This window comes from Trachurus trachurus, assembly GCF_905171665.1.
Source record: "Trachurus trachurus genome assembly, chromosome: 7".
NCBI lineage: Eukaryota > Metazoa > Chordata > Actinopteri > Carangiformes > Carangidae > Trachurus > Trachurus trachurus.
This window is the reverse complement of record NC_139901.1, coordinates 2,199,674-2,222,601: the sequence shown is the minus strand read 5'-3', so window position 1 is coordinate 2,222,601 and position 22,928 is coordinate 2,199,674. Positions and strand designations below refer to the sequence as shown.

Here is a 22,928-nt window from a genome sequence, read left to right as displayed (position 1 = left end):
CAGTGCATTTCAATGGACGTGGAAGCAGAGAATGTCCGAGTGTATGGGCTAGCTATGCGCACTGTGATTGGCTCATCGCGTTTGGGGGCGTGGCTTAGCCATAGGTCAATTAGTGTGGTCGCGAAAGAGTTAAACAAATCCTGTAAATTACCAATGTCACATCAATACACACAAACACACACACACCTTTCAGTTTCTTCTGGAGGGCGGTGTTTTCAGCTTGGAGGCGGAGCAGTTCTCCATCAACAGGACTGGAGGCGGGGTTGGGCGGGGGAACAGGTGCAGAGGCTCCTCCCTCCTCCTTCAGGTCCTTGTTCTCCTTCTCCAGCTGTTCAATCTGCGTACACAGCTAGAAAAACCAAGACAGTGTAAACACCAAAGACATGGCACATTATTGACACAGTGCGGTGGATGAGACGCAAACACAGACACACCTTGGAGAGCTCAGTCATCAGAGTGCTGTTCTGTAGCCTGAAGTCTTCCTCCTGACTGTGGAGTTTCCCCTGAAGCATCTCATTCTCACTCAGCAGCGCATCCACCTCCTACAGGAAATCCACGTGTGAGTGGGGATCAAGTCAGATTTATTCTACATTTGCTTTCCATGTATAACTCAATAAACATGGGAGATATAACATTTCTATAGCATACCAAATATTTGAGTTTTCTCATACTGATTCACAACAAGGAATTATAAAAATCTATTTAAATAGAAACTACAGTAAAATGTCAGAAATAGACACATGTGAACAGTAGAGGGAGCCACTGAGCAGTGCAAACCTGAGGTATCCATAGCAACCAGATGAGGAAGACTCACCTGAGCTTTCTTGCTCTTATTCAGCGCCTAAGGGAGAAAAAACAGATGAAAATGATCCATATGAAATTTCATTAAAATTAAATGGTAATTAGCTTTTTTCACACTGTTATTAATTTAAATACTATATAACTATTAATAAATATGAGACTTTTTAATAACCAAATAAAAACTCCTCGTTGTCCCTTTAACATTTTGAATGGGATTTTTATTTATTTATTTATTTTTTTTTTTTTTTTGGGGGGGGGGGGGGGTATTTTACTCAACATTCATGTTTTTGTTCACTTGTTCAGTAAAAGAACTGATTGTTCAAATAAGAATTAAAACTTGATAAAGTCCTTTTAATTGTATTATTTTGCACGGATGTCTGCTTATGACAAAATAAAATACTTACATATGTTTGTATATGATACAGCTTGTTTAAATTACCCCCAATTTCTAGTTAATTCCCATAAATTCCCAATAATTCCCATAAATTCCCATAATTCCCGTGGAAAGTTTCCAATTTGGAATATTTCCAAAATTCCCCAGCTTAACTTCCCATGGAAATTTTCCGGAAATTTACTGGAAATGTTCCGCCCCTTTGCAACCCTAAATATAAATAACCCAAACTATTAATTTAATTAATAATAACTGAATGGTCGTTACCTTCTGTGCTTTGATAAAATCTCTTTCCAGAACCACATTCTTCTGACGGACGGCGTTCAACTCTGAAAAACAAACCAACATGATCAGAACTGGACAAATACTTTTTTTTTTAACAGTATCCTTTAACAGCTTGTAAAAACTCATTTCTCTGGATGAAGGTTTCAAACAGCTGGACCTGAGCCGACGAGGTGTTTGAATCGTACCTGAAACCAACACATGAATTATTTCCTTCATTAATAATTACATGCAGCCGTTGGAACTGGAGGCTGTTAACAGGAGTGTTATTGACTTACTGTCAGTATGTCCTCTGCCTCTTACCCAGTGCATTCTATAAGTTTCAGTTCATAACAAAGACTATCCGTACTTTTATTTATAATGCCTTCATATTGATTAATGCTTCTAGTTCCAGTAATCACTGTCTGTCTTTGATTGAATAATATGAGATATCGGCATCCATATAAACTATTTAACATATGTATGATAAACTAAATATTACAATGGTCTATTTGTTCTATTCAGTCTCATAATAGAATGTATCAACAGTAGCCAGGCTCACATGTCATTCTGATTCTCATCATTCTGAATGAAGATTTCATGTAAACTGTTTACATGTGATGTGATCACTTCACGGACGTTTTACAGGCTTGTGACATGCCAAGATTAATCAAAACATCACATGACTGATCAAAGATGGAGATCTATTGTGTGATCAGCACAGCAGTTGTCATTGTTTTGACACTTCAAGGAACTTAAAAAGAGAAGGAGTACAGGAGACCACATCTGCGTGCTGTACTTGGAAGCCGCCATATTTGCAAGTGAAGAAACGTCACTATGCATTTACATCAATACGGAGAGAACGTAACCAGACAGCATTCCGTTATACCACTTAATGTAAACTTATCGCCAGCGACAAAAATAAAAGGTCCGGTGTGAACGCACCTTTACATGATATCATTTTACTATTGATCGGTTTGGGAGAAGGAATATTCTACTGCTGTGAAACCAAATGAAACATTCAGTTTCTGTTTCGTGTTTATTCTGATTGAGCTGTTATGGAGCATTTTTATTTGGTTTGGACATCTAAACCGATTCTAATTGGAATATTTGGCCCTCTGTAAACACAGCTAATTAGGACAAAAAGTTCATATCATCATCTTAAACCACTAAGTTCTGATTGTGTCACAAACACCAAACAGGTGATGATGTTTTTATATTTACATGGGTATACAGAGGTGAGATTACAATGGTATGTGTGACTTTAAGTACTTTTTAATAAAAAAGGCAAAAAATATACTTTAAAAAAAATAATAAAATAATAATAATAAGTTAGCCAAGGCCCTTCTACTCCTTTTACTCCCAGTCCTATGTATGTTACGTTTATGCAAACATCACATTCATCAATTTGGGATTGAAACTGAGATTTTAAATCAAAACACGATAACATCATAATATGACAACACTGGGCTGAAATTGCATGTGGCAATTAACACAACTCAGGACTGGCACAATAAATGAAACCCTCCGTGGGTGTTGCATTACTTTAAAGCAGAAGTAAGCGATATTTTGTGTTAATATAAGTCTTAAATAGTTCTATCTTCCGACAGCAATCACTTACATAGAGTGTTTGGACCGAAACACGGGTCTCTCAGTCCCTCTGCTCTGCTCTGAGCCGAGGAGAAAACTTTTCTCGTATCCTACAATTTTTATCCAATGAGGAGAGAGAACGGCATGAAGGGCTGTGTGTGCAGCCAAGGGATGCGCGTGAATGTGGTGACGTAGGGACGAGGACTGTTATGGTGCGTTCAAGGCAGCCCGTAACTCGTGTTTTTCCGACCTGTGAAGTCGTACCAGTTCGATCTGGTACGAGTTCACGGGTCGGAAGTTACGAGTGGCCGTTATAGTGACTTTCACAGGTAAAACAGGTCAGAAAAACACGAGTGGGTTGCCTGGAACGCTACAAAGTCGTAAGTTGTGACTTGAAGCTGTAATTTACGGTTTCAAAAGCCTGCCTGGAACGCAGCATTAGCCAAAACGACCGGATCGCTTACTTCTGCTTTAAGTGAAGACTGAACTCTACCTGACACTCGTCTGTGCTGAAACCAGTTTTTATTTCCTGATGAATGAAAGCAAGTGGACAAACTGCAGTTAGGACCAGTCAGGACACTGACAGGCCGATCTGTATCCATCTGTTTCCTACCTTCAGCTCTGATGGATTAGACTTCAATTCATATCTATCTATCTATCTATCTATCTATCTCAGTTAAACACAGACGCAGCTGCCACAGTGTCACAGGTTATTACAACAGCAGCCTTGGCCAAGTCGGTGTGTTACAGAGTTTTACAACTGCTTGGATGAAACTTTCTCAACAGCTTCAACCTACAAATGTTTCTTCACATGGGACTTACACACATGAATAACACTCATGACCTTGGAATGCACACAGCCTTATGGAGTCACAGCAAAGCCATGAAAAATAATAGTTCGTAAAAAAACAAAAAACATAAATAAAGAACCAATTAACTGATAAAGAATAAGAAAACTGCTTTCCTAATGCTTTTTCTTTCATTTATATATTAATTTTTGTGTGTCCCATAACTCCATATAACTCCTGTGATCTGAATCAGTTCAACATGTAGTTTCACAGTCTTTCTCCATATCTTGACTCATAATTAGTCATGGCCTGGACCTGCTACACAGCAACATGTTTCTTTCCTCTTCTTACAGTGGAATGTTGTAATGTCCTCACTTTCTGTTCCTGTAGTGTAAAGTGTGCTTTGTGGTTCAGGGTAACAGAAGTTAGTTGAGAGATGACAGATATTAACATTGTGATCTTTACAGGAAAGCTGCGGTCAGTGAGGAAAAACAAAAATAAAAGTTCTGTCTCATCTTTTTGATTTGAATTGATTTGTAACATTGTGAGGGTTTCACTTTGGATTCTGGGTTTTTGTGATGACGTTCCTCTCTCTCACCTCGCAGGAGCACACATCATTTCGTTGTATATTTTCTGTTATACAACAGTTAGTTCCGACCGGTCCAACCGAGCAATTTGATTGGACAACGAGACATTCCATAGTGCTGATATACAGTATAACAGCACTGGGACTTTTCACAGACATAATCACTCCGCTGTTCAGCTGGACAGGAGCTAAGTCAGAGCCACACTCCCCATACAGGAGCTGCCCCATCTCTCTACTGCTGCTGCTGCTGCTGCTGCTGCTGCTGCTGCTGCTGCTGCTGCTGCTGCTACAGTTATAAACGGACCTGAACATTAAAACCTGGACCTAGGCCTGGTCAGTCTAATTGGCGATAAATCTCTACTAAACCCGGCTGGGGAAAAAATCGCCGCGGGGGCAACTACGTTTTGACGGTGATGTGTTTTGATATTAGCGTTAGCTGTTGTTAGCCACGTAGCTCAGCTACTTAGCTTCAACTGTGTTTATATTGATTACATAGATGATAAACAAATGTAATGCGGTATCGATAACGTATCTGTATGTCTTCATGCTGGTCCTGTTGCTGCGGTGCTAATCAGACACGGGCTCAGAACCAGAACCAGCACTGGAAGCAGCTCGGTGGAAAACCTAGTAGCTAGTAGCAAGCTAGTATGAAATGTTTATGTGTTGCCTGGCAACAGCCTTGTCTCCCTTCCAGTTGCAGAACTATTTCTGTTGGCGGAGCCAAATAAATGATTAAATAAACAAACAAATCATAATCTCTTGTAGTTTATTACTGTTCTAAAAATGCGCTGGTAGCACTGTTGTATAAAAGCAATATCACACTCGAGGTCGTGCTGTTACTGATATATCAGCACGGTGTGATTATCTGCGGCACTCGGCCTGCGGCCTCGTGCCTACGACCGAATCACAGCCGTGCTGATATACAGTACAACAGCACTCCCTCTCGTGTGATATTGCTCAATTATTATACAGTGACAATAAAGGCAACCTTGAATCTTGAATCGGATCAGATCGGCTGCACAAAAAGATAGAGGGCTCCAAACAAATGAAAAAGTAAACAAAATCTGTCAGAAAATAGGGATGACACAGCAAAGACTGAGCCCAAATGACATGAGATCCACCTAGTGAGCCACTGGGATGTTTCTTTTTACTTTTCACTGAAATAAACCAAATAATTGATTGATTGATTCAATAGAAAATAAACAACAGAGGAGCTGCTAAAAAAAAAGTAAACATGTAAAGCACAGAGATGTTTTACCTGCTGTGTTCTTCCTGAGATCATCAGACAGCTGATAGTTCTGAGTCCGCAGCTCCAACAGCTGAGCCTGCACACACACACACACACACACACTTCACATTATCACCTTGTATCAAATTTATCACGTGTAATTACCTTGATTTCCCTCTGCTCTTTAACCTGAACCACTAACTTCAGATGAGGAGTGAAGACTCCTCATGTGTGCCGATTACACATGTGTTATCAACAGAGATGAGAAGAGAAGAGATGAGATGAGATGACAGTACCATCCTGAGGCTGATCCCACATATTCTTATCAATCTGCGTCAGCTACAATAAAGCTTATCAAAATATGATCCTTTCTTTTTCCTGTTTTTTTTTATTTGTTTCATAATTATGACATCGTAAATGATAACAGATGATAAAATAAATGTGCTAGCAAAATTTAAAAAAGAAAAATAAATAGGGGTGGGAGAAAAAAAATCGATGCACATAAATATCGCAATATCTTTTTTGACGATTTTTAAATCAATTTTTTTGTCAAAAATCTTTTTTTTTTTTTTTTTGGGGGGGGGGGGGGGATTTTTTTTTAAATATTGTGCAATGTGCATTTGTTCGCCTTTTTTACATACAGAGAGTACAGGTTTTGAAAAGGATTTAAGTTCACTTTATAATGGAGTATGTTAATTTATAGGCTTCTACAGTGTTTGTGTGCAGATAAATGTTAAAAATGCAGACTAAAAATCGAGAGAATCAGAAATATCGTAGAATCGCAATTTAAATTGAATCGCCATCCAAAAAATCGTAGAAGAATCTAATTGGGAGAAAAGCATATCGTCCCAGCTCTAATAATAAACAACACCAAATATTCCGTGTGAGATGCTGCCAGATAGAAGCCTCTCTGGTTTTATAAGTGGGTTCCTCCAGTTACATAAAATACACCTGGCTGCTACAATAAAACCTGACAGATTACACTCTAGTTGTTTGAGCCACTATTCAAGGTTTTCTTTTATTAGTCTCTTTCAAAAAAATACAAAATAAAAAGCCAAAATCCAGTTACTGTACTACAGCCAGACTCTACACTCGACATTTGGCTTCACGTGAGAATTCAACAACTGGAGAAATATGCTGATTTTACTGAACGCTCTCATTCTATCTCATTCTAGTGTTTTGTTCAGTGAATTTTGAGTCTCCTTACAAACCTCTGGTTAGAATAAACCTGGTCTGTGTGTGTGTCTGTCTGGCTGGTTAGTTCACTCTGAATGGGGTCAGCTCAAAAGGGTTTCTCAAAGATATTTCACGCTGGTCGGTAGAATCAGTCCAGTCTTCATTTTATCTAAGCCACAGTCAAAGTCTGTCATTGTGAAACCACCAGACCTTCATCTGATAAGTGATCTGACACAGAAGGTGTAAACATGTATGGACATAACTTGGTAACAGTGGTCACAACAAGACGTGCATGTTAGCACAATGGTGCAGGGTTACGCTGTGTTCACTACAGCACTGACTGACAAGTGTGGAATGTTAGAGCACCAGACATCTTTGTTTCTCGGTCACTATTCATACAGTGACTGAGATCCTATCGGAACTATCCTTTTAAGTTTGCAACTTAAAGGGATAGTTCACCCAAAATTCAAATTTCACTCATTATCTACTCACCCTCATGTCGACTAAGAGCTGTGAGAAGTTTCAGAGTCCTCCGTGCCTTCTCTGAGTTACAGGAGGGTCCGCGCAGCAGTATTTGTCCATATAATGGTTGTCAATGGATACCACTTTTCTTCATCCAAAAAGACACACCAAAAAACATCCAAATACCTCCATAGTGCTCGTCTGTAATGTCCCTCTTGTATTGAAGCCCGACATCAGAAATTGTTCCGAAAAAAATTAAATAAGTCTATGTTTTAAGCTTGTTTGTAGCAGAAGCTCCCAGTGTCTCGGTTCACTGCTCTTCCTGTGTCAGTGCAAATCTCGTGCAAATCTCGCGTGATTTGCACTGACCGGCGGAACAATTTCTCATGTCGGGGCTTCAATACAAGAGGGACATTACAGACGAGCAATATGGAGGTATTTGGATGTTTTTTGGTGTGTCTTTTTGGACGAAGAAAGTTGGTATCCATTCACAACCATTATATGGACAAATACTGCTGCGCGGACCCCCCCGTAACTCAGAGAAGGGACGGAGGACTTCTCCCAGCCCTTAGTCGACATGAAGGTGAGTAGATAATGAGTGAAATTAGAATTTTGGGTGAACTATCCCTTTAATTATACTAAGAAATAATTAGTTCTTATGACACTGGAGATGCAAGATGAAAAAAAAAAAGAAAACAGTCCAGGCAGTGAGTTACCCCTCTGACTGACATGACTGTCTTCTGTCCTTCAGTCTGGACCAAATGAATCAAACTAGAGATGTGACAGCTGCCTAACATCGGGGAAACTAATGAGCAGACACCATGGTTATAAAAAAACAAAAACATATATTTGTTATTTCAGTTGGAATGGTCATTTTTGTATTTTGATTTTACTAAAAAATTGACAGTGATGTTAATTCTTTTTTTTTGCAAACCAGGATGTCTCTGCAGCACCACGGTGCTTATGGTGCACAACAATGTGACACCATCCTGCTATTTAGATAGAACAATTTGGATTCTATTACTACGCTAATTGAGCAGCGCTAACACACAAACACTAAGGAGAACTTGAGGTGTGTGTGTGTCTGTGGCGCAATCACGTATTGGCATTGGTTTAATAACATCATACATGGAAGCATAGATGGTTTCTTGTTTCTGAGAATGAACTCTTTGAAAGCAGCTGCACTGATGTGCTGCTTTTAGGGGTTAGGGTTTCCTTCTCTGACAAACACAGCTTGTGTCCAATAGGATTTTAGAAAAAAAAAAAAAGTAACGAGTACTTTTCATCCTTCCTAGAAATTAACACGAGTAAAAGTAAAAAATCTTTGTCTTGGAAATGTATTCAAGTAAGAGTAACAAGTAGAGAAATCTAATACTCAAGTAAAGTACAAATACTCAAGTAAATTTACTCCGTTACTGTCCACCACTGCATGGAAGGATACGCTGAGCTATAAAGGAATCAGACGCTGCATTACTCAGTAAATATGCAGTAGTCTAAGTTGATGTGCAGCACAGCCTGCAGCCTGCAGCCTCCATGGTGGCCACAGCACAGAGCTGGCTCACCTGGCTGTCACACACCACAGCCTGGCTGCTGAGGCTGCATGGGCTCTGCTGCAGGACTGGTGGTGGCATCCAGGTGTGCTGACCCCCCAAACAGCAGCAGTGTCTGCAGTCAGCATGCTAACAGGTGTCGGTGTGACAGCAGTAAACAGAGACTCTCCTATTGCTCCTCTGCTCCCTCCCTGGATGTCAACTTGTTTATTTACGTGACTGTTGCTGTGACGTTACCACTGAGCCCACTGGTAAACACACACCGCCTCACACCCCGTGACTCTCATCAGGGCGAGTGTCCCGTGGCTGCGAAGTACATGTCAGCTATGGCTATAACCGACGGACGGAGAGAGCAGCGTTAGCAGCAGGAAGCTAACTCCAGGGCTCCCTCTCTCTGGTTTCTTTTGGTCCTTCCGGAGGAGGAGGCTAAGCTAAGCTAAGCTAAGCTATCTCTGCAGACAGCGAGCTAACTGCAGTGCACAGCCACTGAGCGCTGCCTCTTGTCTCGTTTATTGTCCATCAGAAAAGATGCCAGCTCAAACCAACCAACACATCCCTGACATTATTACATTAAACCCGTGAGCCCCCCCTCCCTCCCTCCCTCCCCGGGCTAATGCAGGACGCTGTCAACTACTTCCACCCCCTTTAACGACTAACTGTTAGCATCGTCGAGCTAACGCCCCTGACAGGTGTTCCCCGGCTGTGACAGCTACCTGTGCGGGAGCCCACCGACCTCAAACCGCCGCCGTCGTGTTTTATTTTTTACTCACCTGCATCCGATGGAACTCCTCCTCTGACAGAGCCTGCGACAGAGCCATGTTTACCTGGGATGCTTTGCTAGCTAGCAGGCTAAGCTAGCGGGGGGAGACAGAGCAGCTAACAGAGAGGAGAGCAGCATAGAGGTGGAGACGGGACAGAGCTCTCACTCTGACGCTGTTTCCGAGGACCGGAGAGGAGGGGGTGAACTAACACAGTGTTGTGGTGGCACTGGCAGGCAGTCCGGGAGGACTGTCAACCTCCGGGTGGGTCCACTCCACAGACAATGGTGGTGGAAGAAGTGCAGAGAGTTAAATATCATTTTCCAGCCTGGCTTCAATAAAGTAGATCAAAACATCATCATCTAGAAATAATCATTGCAGCAGAGACAGGTGTAGCCTAGATTTTTCTCTGAGCTATGGATCATAGACTGTAGGTATGAATCCTGCGAAAGACGTTATAGTGCCACTGTGGGGGGGGGGGGGGGGGGGGGGGACTGTATGGTTCTGATTCTTTTTTTCCCCAGAATTCCGAGATTAAAGTCAGAATTCTGAGTTTAAAGTGAGAATTCTGAGGGGAAAGAAAGTCAGAATTCTGAGTTTAATGTCAGAATTCTGATTTTTTTTCTCATAATTCTGGCTTTAAACTCAGAATTCTGACTTTAATCTCGGAATTCTGACTTTAAAACTCAGACTTCTGACTCTAAACTCAGAATTCTGAGATAAAAGTCAGAACTCACTTTTTTTCACAGTGGCCCTGATCCTTTTCAGCAGAATCCTATAACAAGCATCATTAACATCTTTGATTTGCTTTTATGGCAATCTCCTAAATCTGTTTCTTGGTTGCTTAAAGATGTCATAAAGTTAGAAAAGATTGCCACCTCAGCAAAATTTGTTTCATAAATTAAACTCATCATTAGCTCAATTAGCCTAGGCTATATCCAGTTGGTGGCAGCAGTCTGGTGGTTAGGACTGTCTGCCCCACAGTGTGGCTCATTCACACATGTTGTGCTCTCAGGAAGGAAACACGTAGCTACTCTGGCTCTCACTTGCACATTACAAATCAATGACGTCATCAAGTTGCCATCACTGAACTTTTTTCATAATGCCTTTCAAAGTACGTCTTCCTCGTTCTCCCATATTCAGAAAGAGAAATAGAGAGTGAGGAGCATAATTACCTCCTGTTCAATTATTAACTAGCACAAGTTAAATATAGAGACAGAACTGAAACACAACTACGAGAGAGAGAGAGAGAGAGAGAGAGAGAGAGAGAGAGAGAGGCAGGCTTATTTCAATTTCATTCTAGGCTGGTCCAACGGCAGCCACAGCTCTGACAGACAGAGTCAGAGGAGGTCGGCTCAGGTGTTTTCTGATGTTTGTTGGACGAGAACTGAGGCGACATGGAGCTGCTGCCCTCGGTGCTGTCCACCCTGAAGTCACTGGATCCTGCCACTCTGAACCAGGAGTACAGTGTAAGTGTCTATTTCCATACCTCTCTCTCTCTCTCTCTCTCTGAGTTCTACAGTGTTCTGGTGAGGATGTGTCACAGTTTTAAATTTAGCCCCACTTAACATAAGTTTGCAGGTCGTGGTTAACATGTTGTTTTTTAGTGTGACTTGTTCACAAGGTTGCGGAGCAATTCTGAGACACCAACATGATAAGAAACATTTAACAAAGCAAACACATCTCATTAGAAATCATTTAAGCTGTTCTACCTTGGTTTTAAAATTGGTTTATACAAGTTTGCGTAACCCGAGGTCAGGTTTGAGGGTTAATTAAAGGACACTCACACACACTTCTGTGCTGTTGTAACTTCTCTCTTTTGGATCTTCGGCCAAACACACATGTTGAGAAGATATCGTTTATTTTCCTCGAGAACCGCTGGTGGTGTTTGTGCCTGTGGTTTGACCCGTGTAACGATTTACATGAGCCGCAGCTTTAATCTGATAAAGTGACCTACATGAATGGCATCAGGGTGAAAACATGCAAAGTGAAACAAGACTTGTCTGTAAGAGAGACACCACACCACCCAGAATGGTAATACTTTATATACTTTTTCCTTTTCAATCCACACATTTTATAATGAATCTTCCTTGTCCCCAACAAACTAAAGCCTGTCCTTTTATCTGTGAGCATTTCTTATGCACCTGGCCCCTCTGCCTCCCCAATAATGTTATTCTGCACGGACAAGCCTTCATCACACCATCTAGATGTTATCAGATTTATTAACAGTGCATCCTTTTTCTTATAATTATTTATTTAAGGAGGACAATGCACATTAATGGACATAATAAAATGTAAAAGTGCCATTGTTAGCCAACGGCTAGTTTCCGACTGTAGTCCTCCTGGCAAGGTGTTAAAAGCCATTAAAATAAACACAAGGACATAACAACAGAATTCATAAAACAGGAAAAACACACATGTATCCAACAGAAACCAACACACAAAAAAACTACAAAGAGAGACAATTAACATGACGCTACTATAAAAAAGAAAAAAACAAAAAAAGACTAAATTTTATGGATGGATAAAATGGATGAAGATGCAACAATGCAAGACCAGGACAGGGTTTCTTGATGGAGTTGTGCTAGGATGGGTTGAGAACACAACGAAACCAAAATATAGTACAGTGTGATAAAGTGCTAGTGCGCAATAAAAAACTGTTAGGGATGGATAGATGAAATGGGGGTGCAGCAATGCAAGAACCAGGGCAGGGTTATTTGTTGGAGTTGTGCTAAGATGGAATAAGAAACACAAACAACAACATACAATGTAATAAGGTGCTACAGTGCTCAAGTTAAAGGTCACAGTGTTGGGGTTTGAGTCGGCTGTCAGAGGTGAGTAGATGGAAAGGAGTGCAACAATGCATCCTCTTGATTTGACTCATCTTGAAGTTACCATTTTTATTTAAAGGTTTGGAGAACGTATGTTTAGCCTGCTTATTTTATAAACAATCATAAAATCTTATTAGATGAATAGATTTGAACACTGATATCACAGAACTAAAACTTCCCCCATAATATTTACAGACACATTTTTACTTCCAGCTTATTGCACAAAAGACTTTAGGCTTTAACTCAGCAGCTTTTGACACAGCTGATGCTTTTTTTTATTATTATTATTAAACTGCCTGGAGATGTGTGTCAGTATCCTCCTCTGCAGCTTTGCAGCCCTGTGGTGTTCCCCAAGACTCCATCCTTGGACCCCTCCTATTCTGTAATGATATCCAGTAGGCTACTCTGGTTATCCACAATCTATGTCCCATTTCAGAGCACAGGAGATGCAACTTTCATGATCATACACCATTTTCTGTCTGTCTGAAATCAAATGCTGGATATACCAGAGCTTTTCTACAGCTAAAATATATTATTCAGTTAATGTTTGCATCAACTAGGGAGCATCTCAAAAATCAGTCATTGATATTATAATTTATCTTGACACAAAAATTTTAAGAGACCTCAGGTAAAATAAATGACTGAATGAATGAAACAGGAAATAATTCTTGTTTTACACAAATTTTTCAGCAAACATAAAGTGTGTGTGTGTAGCCTACTATGTGTGGGTGCGAGCTGAAGCAAACATTCAATTTCATACTTGCATAGTGTAAAACTGAGCTTCTCAGCACTGGTGTCCCCTTTTGTATAGCTGTCGCTTTCGTTTTGTTTCTATCTGTGACCGTCAGTGTAAATGTGTGAAGCTCACTGTATGCTCACTGTTTCACACTGTGACACTGTTTGCTCTCTGATTCACCCCCATAGACTGTATACAGCAGTGAACAGAAAAGGACCCATGACAAATCCTTGTGGGACACCCACGTAAAATACAGTTATTTAGAACTGCTGCTCCTCTCACTGAGACCTGATACAACTATTTCCTGGATTGTTTAACAGGATTATTATAATAGATTTTCCATCTTGTGGTGGAGTGCAAATTTTAAGAAAAGTAAAATGTTATTACTGTTCACACCTATCCACTACCATTATGTGAGCATAAGTGGAGAATGAAATGTGTTTTATATTGCACTGTCTGTTCCAGAATAATTGAATTGAATTGAATTGAATTGAATTGAATTGAATTGAATTGAATTGAATTGAATTGAATTGAATTGAATTGAATTGAATTGAATTGAATAAACCATATTACTTCCGAAGGAAATTCTTTGTGCCAGCCAACACAATAAATGGACAGAATAAATGAATAAACAAACAAGCAGACAAACAGCACCTTTAAAATATATCTAAAAATGCTTGCTAATACTATGGATAAAAAGGTGCTAAGAAGTGTATAAAAACAAAGTGCATAAAATACAACCTTACACTAGTAAGTTGTGTAGCCCTTGCCCTGCGGATAAATGATCTGTTGAGTCTTTCAGCTGAACAGTTTCTCTGATCTCTGAGTTAGAGCAGTACATGTTCATGCGAGCTATATTTTTTTTTAAATTAGACTGAACGAAGCATCACTGGGTTTAAATCTGGTGTGTGTTCTGTCTATGTTTCTTTTTTAAGCAATTTACTGTAACAGATCTAAAAAAAAAAAGAAAAGAAAAGAAAAGAAAGTGCAGCAAACTGTCATACACAGCGGCTGTTTTCTTGTCCTGTTGGTTCAGACTTAAATAACTAGAGGTTCTGAATAGACATAGAAACAGATAGAAATAAATTCCATGGTCAAACACATTACACATACACACACAGAGGAAGCCCTGTCTACGTGTTGTTTGTGGCCGTAAACTGTGTGACTGAGTTTGAAAGTGGTTGAAAGTCAGTGAGTGGACAGCAGCTTCCTTTTTTTTAAATTACATTTCAGCTTTTCATGACATGCACCAGCGAACGTCCCGGGCCACTCTCAAACCTACACCGCTGCATTTAAGACACGGCTTTTAAAAACCTGAGAACCTGAGAACTAGAACTGACCCACAATCAGGCTTTTTAATGAGCGGCACGCAAACCTGATCTGGAATCAGATTTCAGAGATGTGATCTGTGCACACTGGAGCAGGGAGGCAAGGGTTATTGGGTCATACAACAGCCACAGGAATAAATAATGCACACATGCAGAGCTAAAAGTGGTTGTATATTTGAACGGTTTACATTCAGTGGTGTTGATCGGGCCAGCTGATTGGCCGAGGTTCAGACGCAGATATCTGTATTCATTTTTAAAACTTCCGGCACAACCCGCACTCTGCCTTGTCTTTCTACCTCTCACCAGTAACTCTTCTCCACTGTGTTATTTTATATCACATGTTCATCACCTCTCCCCAGCTGCTGTTCTGAAGTCTGTTCTCTGTCAGTGTGCACACGTTACATAATTATCATTTCCTATTTCCTACAAACTGTCACATTTCAGGTGCTGTAACAACCTGATAGATCCAGTTACTGTCAATAACACAACAGGTGCTTTGTTCAAAAGATACATGTTTTTTGTACATCTGTGATGGCAGTATTACTGTAAATACTGACTATAGGCCTACTGTATGAGACTGCTTTATATCAGACACATATGAGTGTGTGTTTTAAGGTGGGTCTGAACTGAAGGCCTCCTTTGTGTTCCTGTGTCGTATAGTGGAGGTTAGTTAGTCAATAATCCTGCTTCCTCATTCTCTCCCAGGTTGGTTCATTATTAACTCAACGGAGCTCAGCAGCTTCCTTGTTGTTGTTGTTGTTCCTGAAATGACTCATCCAGTCAAAGTATTGAGACTGAAACACGGAGCTGAGACCGACCGAGCTGCTGAGCCTCGGACTCGCCTCAGCTTTCAGTCAAAGTGTTGATTTTATCTCCTTCTAAAGTTTAGTTTAGTTTAGTTTATTAGTTTAATAAGGGACAATGTGCAATTACATTAATCATTTAAAGCAGGGGTTCTCAACTAGTCTCACTCTGGGCTCCACATTTTCCAATGGTCATTAAGTCGCGACGCACTTTTATAGAATTCAAACCAAGAAAACTCATTTTGCTCTTTATTGAGCAAAGTGCATTTCAGAGCACATGAATGAAACTGAGGAGGACCATGACAACTGCATGTACGGAAGTGAATAAAAAAATATCAAACTGTACAAAATGGAGACCAACAAAATGATATATTTGACTTCTAATGCATCTCTGCATTCAGAGCATATTCACAAAAGTGAATAAATATCAAATTGCACAAAATAAAGACCCACAAAACAAAACAAGATTCACTGCATTCAGGCCAAGAAACTGAGAGGAGCATTACAACTGCATGTGTTCACGTGTGCCTTTCAAAATAAGTTATTTTTCAAAATAAAAGACATGTCCGACATCAGATGTGCATTAAATATTATTTACTTTTTTGACCAACTGTCCGCGACCCATCCAGAACGGGTCCGCGACCCACTTTTGGGTCCCGACCCACCAGTTGAGAACCACTGATTTAAAGGAAAAAATGAAAAGATGGTTGCACCAGATTTAGCTCCCAGCTAATTTCCATCTGTAGTCCCTACACATAACATAAAAGTAATAAAATACACAGAATACAAGCTATTATACAAAGATGAGGCATAAACAGATACAGATTGACAATGGACAACATTTAGACAACAACATGTATGAGGTATAGTGCAAAGTGCTTATAGCAGCAAGATGTTGATTGTTACATACTGTATGTGCAGTGGACAAAGTGCAAAGTGCTCATAGCAGCATGATTATTCATATTATCGATAGTAATAAATAAAGTAATAATAGGTAAAACATGAAAATGGCAACAGTGGCAGATGTAATACCAACGATGGTAATTCTCAGTTACAAAAAATAAAAAAATGACCAGCTATGGTAATGTGACAGATGTATCTGTGGACATCAATGTCAATGTCAATGTCAATGTCAGCTTTATTTATATAGCACCTTTAAAGGCCGGAGGCCAGCCAAAGTGCTTTACATGATAAAAGTCAGCAATACAACGAGCAATACAAGCAAAGCAGTACAATAAATGAACAAATAAGCAATACACATGAGAGGAGTAATACAGTATAAATCCAAAATACAGTGACTTAACTCAGCCAAAGGCCAGAGTAAACAAGTAGGTCTTAAGGTGCGTTTTGAAAGTAGCGAGGCTCGTAGCAGACCGCACAGAAAGTGGCAGAGAGTTCCACAATGTGGGAGCCGCAACTGCAAAGGCTCGATCGCCTTTGGTTCTAAGGAAGGATCGGGGAACGTCCAGAACCAACTGGTCAGATGACCTCAGGGCTCTGGGGGGTCGGTGTACATTAATAAGGTTGGACAGGTATTCTGGGGCCAATCCATTCAGAGACTTAAAAACAAATAAAAGAATCTTAAAATCAATCCTGAACTTAACCGGGAGCCAGTGAAGGGAGGAGAGCACCGGTGTTATATGCTCGCGTTTCTTTGTCCCAGTTAGGAGCCGGGCTGCTGCATTCTGCACAAGCTGCAGACGGTTTAGTTCAGATTGGCCGATGCCGACATACAGGGAGTTACAGTAGTCTAAACGTGATGAAATAAAAGCATGCATGACTTTTTCAAGATCAGCCCTTCTAAGATAGGGCTTGACCTTGGCTAAGAGCCGAAGCTGAAAGAAGCTGGCCTTGACCACAGAACTGATCTGCTTGTCCAATTTGAACGCCCCATCAATAATAACACCAAGGTTTCTAGCCTGGGAACTTATGTAAGGTGATAGTGGGCCAAGGGAACTGGCAAGGACCTGGACCAGGTCAGGGTGACCAAATAGAATAATTTCTGTTTTGTTTTCATTTAATTTTAGGAAATTAAGGTCCATCCATGTTTTAATGTCTGCCATGCAATTAAACACTGTATGGAAGGATTCTTTGGAGGTGGCCTTCACTGGTAGGTATACCTGCACATCATCTGCGAAGCAATGGAAAGTGATGCCATGTTTCCTAAATATTGACCCCAGGGGTAGCATATAAAGGGAGAACAATAACGGGCCAAGAACTGACCCCTGGGGGACTCCGCAGGTCAGGGGGGCCACTGAGGAGGAGAACTGCCCTAATTGTACGCAGAATGATCTGTCTGCAAGGTAGGATTTAAACCATTCTAGAGCAGTACCTTTAATGCCCACACAGTGCTCGAGGCGTGACAAGAGAATGGTGTGATCTACCGTGTCAAATGCTGCTGTGAGATCTAGCAGCATTAAAAGTGCACAGTTACCAGAATCAAGGTTTAAAAGAAGGTCATTAAAAACTTTTAAAAGAGCTGTTTCGGTGCTGTGAAGGGACTTAAAACCAGACTGAAATTGTTCACCAACATTTGCCTGATGTAGGAATTCTTGCAGTTGGTTAAAAACAACTTTCTCTAAGACCTTAGAGATAAACGGGAGTTTGGAAATTGGCCTGAAATTAGAAAGGACCAAGGGATCCAATTTTTTCTTTTTTAAAACAGGCTGTACTGTGGCATGCTTGAAGGAAGCTGGGACGCAACCAGAGGTGAGACACAAGTTAATAAGAAACAGAATAAAAGACCCAACTGAGCTGAAAACCTCCTTAAACAGATGGGATGGAATGCCGTCAGATGGGCAGTTAGCAGGGCGTAGGTGTTGAACTATTTCAGTGAGAGCAGGAAGTGAAACATGCTCAAACTGGTGGAAAACAGCTGAGCTTGCTATAGGAATTGCGGGGTCCTGAGCATGCTGGGGGAGTGAGGATCTAAGGACCGAAATCTTATTGACAAAGAATTGCAAAAAGTCTTCACACAGAGAAACAGACGGTTGAACAGAGACTGCATCACAAGGGTTCACTAGTGAGTCGAACACATTAAAAAGAACCTGAGGTTTGTGAGCATTTTTTGAAACAAGTGAAGAAAAATATTCAGTTTTAGCAGCTTTAACAGCCTGCTGATAATTAAGAAGGCAATCACGTAGGAGATGCCGAGAGATCTGGAGATTGTCTTTTTTCCACTTTCTCTCCGCCCGTCTACACGCGCGTCGGAGTGCACGGGTGGACTCATTCAGCCACGGCTCAGTTTGTGGCTTTACGCGCCTTAGCGACATGGGCGCAATGGAGTCTAGGATCTCCGTACAGCGAGAGTCAAACAATTTTAAACAAGCATCCACATTGAGGTCGCCAAAGTTGTCAAGGGAATATGAGTCTTTCCAGGCAGCAGAAAACTGCAGAGGAGTCGAAGTGTTAAAAGCACGGAGGCAGCGAGTGGGCGCAGTGTCTGTGGTGGGGGGCGTGGGTAGTGAGAGGGAAAATAAGACAGGTAGATGGTCGGAAAGAGGTATGTGGCATATTTCGGTTATTTGTACATCCAGTCCATGTGACAGTACAAGATCCAAAATATGGCCTTTTTCGTGCGTCGGTTCCGAAACAGACTGCGTGAGATTAAGAGAGTCAATTAGATTCAGAAAGTCTCTGGCCAGTGGTCTGGTCTCACAGCAGACATGCACATTAAAGTCGCTGACAATTAAAAGGTGATCGTACTCGAGGATAATGCCCGACACAAAGTTTGCAAAGTCCTGTATAAAGTCTTTATTAAATTTCGGTGGGCGATAGACCACAGCGCAGAGGACAGTCACAGGGATTTTTACCTCGAAAAGTTGCAGCTCAAAGCTAGAGCCGTTGACAGCTGGAGGCTGCTGGACATGAAAGGTGGATTTGAATACAGATGCCAGTCCTCCACCTTTGCCGGTGGTGCGGGGGGAGCTGAGGAAAGTACATCCTGGACAACACGTTCTCACTCCCAGTGCGTCAACCCCCTGACGAACGGTCACTGTCCCTCCTCGTCACATGCCTGACTCATTAGGTACCCGTTTTTCGTCATGAGGTGACGAGCGGGGATTTCAATTCATTCCAATGCAACCCCCTTCGCGGCGATATGTGACCCTCAGAGTAAAGTGATCCAGCCGACCGGACGCGGCGCTGAACGACGCACTGAGCTGGAAAACTTTTTTTCCCCTTTGAAGCTTTATTGAACCTGGTGTGTCTGACATAGCTTTCATCCAAGCCGTCATTTTGGTTATTATTTATTTACTGATCTTGGCGTTGGTGCAGAATAATAAATAAACAAACAAACAAATAAATAAATAAATTACATCCTTGTCGGAAGACCAGACGGGGTGGGGGTGTGTAATAAATAAATAAAGAAATAAATATTTTTGTCCCGTGCGTAATTGTCAAGATCCGCATTTCGATTAAACTCGCCTTTCTTCTTTTGTACGAGTTGTTGGACGACTGCATTTTCATTTTATTTACTTATTTCCCCGTCCTAAGTCATGTTTATGGATACACAGTTGAACATATTGTCATTTTACCCTCGGCATTTTCCCCTCACTTTGCTGAATATCTGTTGATTCATGTCATAAACACGTTTTGTTCATTAAAAATATGTGGTGTTTATTAAAAATATGTTGTTCATTCAAATCGGTTGTTGTTCATTGCAGAACAATAGAATATTAATACGGTGATTTATATACAGATATTGATCGCGTAGTGTGACCACATCACTACGCACGGAGGCGTGAGGGACATTTGAAACTGCAGCGACTACTGACACTTCAACCTGTTTTGGCTCTAAACTTCAAAACTATGACATTGCATAGTTTAGGACCTGTTTGTGTACGAATTCATCTGTTGTTAGGTCATATTATTATTGCATGAAACACACAATACAACTTTTGATCACAAAAAAACTACCGCACGTAACATTTTACTTTCCGTAGTAAAAAAACAGGTTCGCGCTAATAACTCTTGAATGGCGTGACGTAATTTCACAAGCTTTCCCAGGATTGGTCGGTGTTGAGTGCTGAACTAGAGGATGTGACGTCATTGCAACGGCGCCACCGGTCGCGACCATAGACTGCGACACTGCCATCTACGGCGTCTGGACGGAACTACAACACCTTAACAGTGTGTTTGTGATCATGAGGAGTGGAAATTAAGCCATGTTGATTTAATTCAACAGCATGTGAATAAACAGTGAGGAATCAGAACAGTTAGACAGCTCTTTTTCAACAAAGTCCAAATAATTCAAGTAACTCAAGTCATATAGGCCTTTTTTTTTTTAATTCCAGAAAACAACATTTCTCCCCCCTTCTCCCTCCTCCCGCCCAGGAACCTTAGTTTATAATATAGTGTAGAATGAACCCGTCCACTGTAGTAATGTTTATGCACAACTGCACCACTTTAGCCAGCTCCTTTATTTCTGGTTTTACATTGGACAAACTGATTAAGGCTCCATTTTCAGGAGACACAGCTATTCTTTAATAACTTCCACATTCGTTGGGTTACGTTCAGAGGTTTATCAGGGCAGGGCCTAGGGTCATCCAGTGTTAGCAATTACAGACCCATCTGACCTTCACAGGGGTCACAGGTCAACTTTTCATGTGAAATTTGACGATTTTTGCTATCAATTCAGGCATAAAACACCAATGCTTTGAGCTGGGAAGCTGAAATCTTTAGATTCTAGTCCAGACCTTGGAGCAGATTGAGCGTGCCACATATCAGGGCTGTGTTCCACTCAGAAGTGTCCAAAATGGCCAAAAAGCAGTGTTCATTTCTAATCCCCCATTGTGTACAAGACTAAATTCAACAGATAGTCTTTAATAACTTCCACATGCTTTGAGCTGGAAGTCTGAAAGTTTCAGGGTTTTGTCAGGGGCCTAGGGCCACCCATTATCTGCAATTTCAGACCAATCCCACATTCAGAAGGGGTCAAAGGTCAAGGTTTAGTGTGAAATTTGACGATTTTTGCTATCAATTCAGGCATAAAACACCAATGCTTTGAGCTGGGAAGCTGAAATCTTTAGATTCTAGTCCAGACCTTGGAGCAGATTGAGCGTGCCACATATCAGGGCTGTGTTCCACTCAGAAGTGTCCAAAATGGCCAAAAAGCAGTGTTCATTTCTAATCCCCCATTGTGTACAAGACTAAATTCAACAGATAGTCTTTAATAACTTCCACATGCTTTGAGCTGGAAGTCTGAAAGTTTCAGGGTTTTGTCAGGGGCCTAGGGCCACCCATTATCTGCAATTTCAGACCAATCCCACATTCAGAAGGGGTCAAAGGTCAAGGTTTAGTGTGAAATTTGACGATTTTTGCTATCAATTCAGGCATAAAACACCAATACTTTGAGCTGGGAAGCTGAAATCTTTAGATTCTAGTCCAGACCTTGGAGCAGATTGAAGATCAGAGCTGTGCTCCACTCAGAAGTGTCCAAAATGGCCATGGTAAGTGTCAAAGGTCACAGGGGTCGAACATCAAAGTTAATCCTAACAAAACACACACGCTTTAAGTAATCATCATGAAATTTAGATGAGTTGTATATCAGAGAGTCCTCTATCATTATATTGTATTCCCATTGCTCTGGGGGCCACGGGGGGCCCCTGGGGGCCACTTCGCTTTCCCATGCTCTCACAGATTTGGGTGTCGGGGTGATGGATAAGGGTCTCACAATGAGTCCACAGGCCAAGTTTCAAGTGATTCGGTTGGTTTTTATGGAAACAGCGGCCTCCTGGAGACAGAGGAATGCGGCTGTTTGAAGCCCCGCCTCTCGAAAAGTAATGGCTCAATCAGGACCGAACGCACATCAACGCGTTCGTCTTGGGCCCCCGGAACCATTGATATCAAATTCAGAACTGTACGACTTTTAGAAATATATTTCATCCATTTCAGCTTTTCAGATTCAGAGCCTCTCAGACTTAATGCCTGAGAGACCTTCTGAGTCAGAAAAGCTGAAATGGATGAAATATATTTCTAAAAGTCGTACAGTTCTGAATTTGATATCAGTGGTTCCGGGGGCCCAAGACGAACGCGTTGATGTGCGTTCGGTCCTGATTGAGCCATTACTTTTCGAGAGGCGGGGCTTCAAACAGCCGCATTCCTCTGTCTCCAGGAGGCCGCTGTTTCCATAAAAACCAACCGAATCACTTGAAACTTGGCCTGTGGACTCATTGTGAGGCCCTTATCCATCACCCCGACACCCAAATCTGTGAGAGCATGGGAAAGCGAAGTGGCCCCCAGGGGCCCCCCGTGGCCCCCAGAGCAATGGGAATACAATATAATGATAGAGGACTCTCTGATATACAACTCATCTAAATTTCATGATGATTACTTAAAGCGTGTGTGTTTTGTTAGGATTAACTTTGATGTTCGACCCCTGTGACCTTTGACACTTACCATGGCCATTTTGGACACTTCTGAGTGGAGCACAGCTCTGATCTTCAATCTGCTCCAAGGTCTGGACTAGAATCTAAAGATTTCAGCTTCCCAGCTCAAAGTATTGGTGTTTTATGCCTGAATTGATAGCAAAAATCGTCAAATTTCACACTAAACCTTGACCTTTGACCCCTTCTGAATGTGGGATTGGTCTGAAATTGCAGATAATGGGTGGCCCTAGGCCCCTGACAAAACCCTGAAA

At 41.3% G+C, this 22,928-nt stretch overlaps 2 protein-coding genes across 5 annotated transcripts in view; one reads left to right on the top strand and one right to left on the bottom strand.

Annotated features, from left to right (window-relative positions):
* gripap1 (GRIP1 associated protein 1) overlaps positions 1–9,777 on the bottom strand; it is a 73,377-nt gene extending 63,600 nt beyond the window's left edge. For all 4 annotated transcript variants that reach the window (XM_083976007.1, XM_083976008.1, XM_083976009.1 and 1 more), the window contains exons 1-6: positions 9,604–9,777; positions 5,676–5,742; positions 1,460–1,521; positions 815–841; positions 435–542; positions 187–349 (exon numbers count right to left, since the gene is read on the bottom strand). In XM_083976007.1, the coding sequence (XP_083832133.1) occupies positions 187–349; positions 435–542; positions 815–841; positions 1,460–1,521; positions 5,676–5,742; positions 9,604–9,651 (475 nt within the window). In that variant the 5' untranslated portion in view covers positions 9,652–9,777. The remainder of the gene's footprint in view (positions 1–186; positions 350–434; positions 543–814; positions 842–1,459; positions 1,522–5,675; positions 5,743–9,603) is intronic.
* A 1,078-nt stretch (positions 9,778–10,855) lies between these two features.
* Positions 10,856–22,928, top strand: part of ptpn18 (protein tyrosine phosphatase non-receptor type 18) — a 35,344-nt gene continuing 23,271 nt past the window's right edge. Inside the window, exon 1 of the mRNA XM_083976031.1 lies at positions 10,856–11,060. Within this exon, the coding sequence (XP_083832157.1) occupies positions 10,989–11,060 (72 nt within the window). The 5' untranslated portion in view covers positions 10,856–10,988. The remainder of the gene's footprint in view (positions 11,061–22,928) is intronic.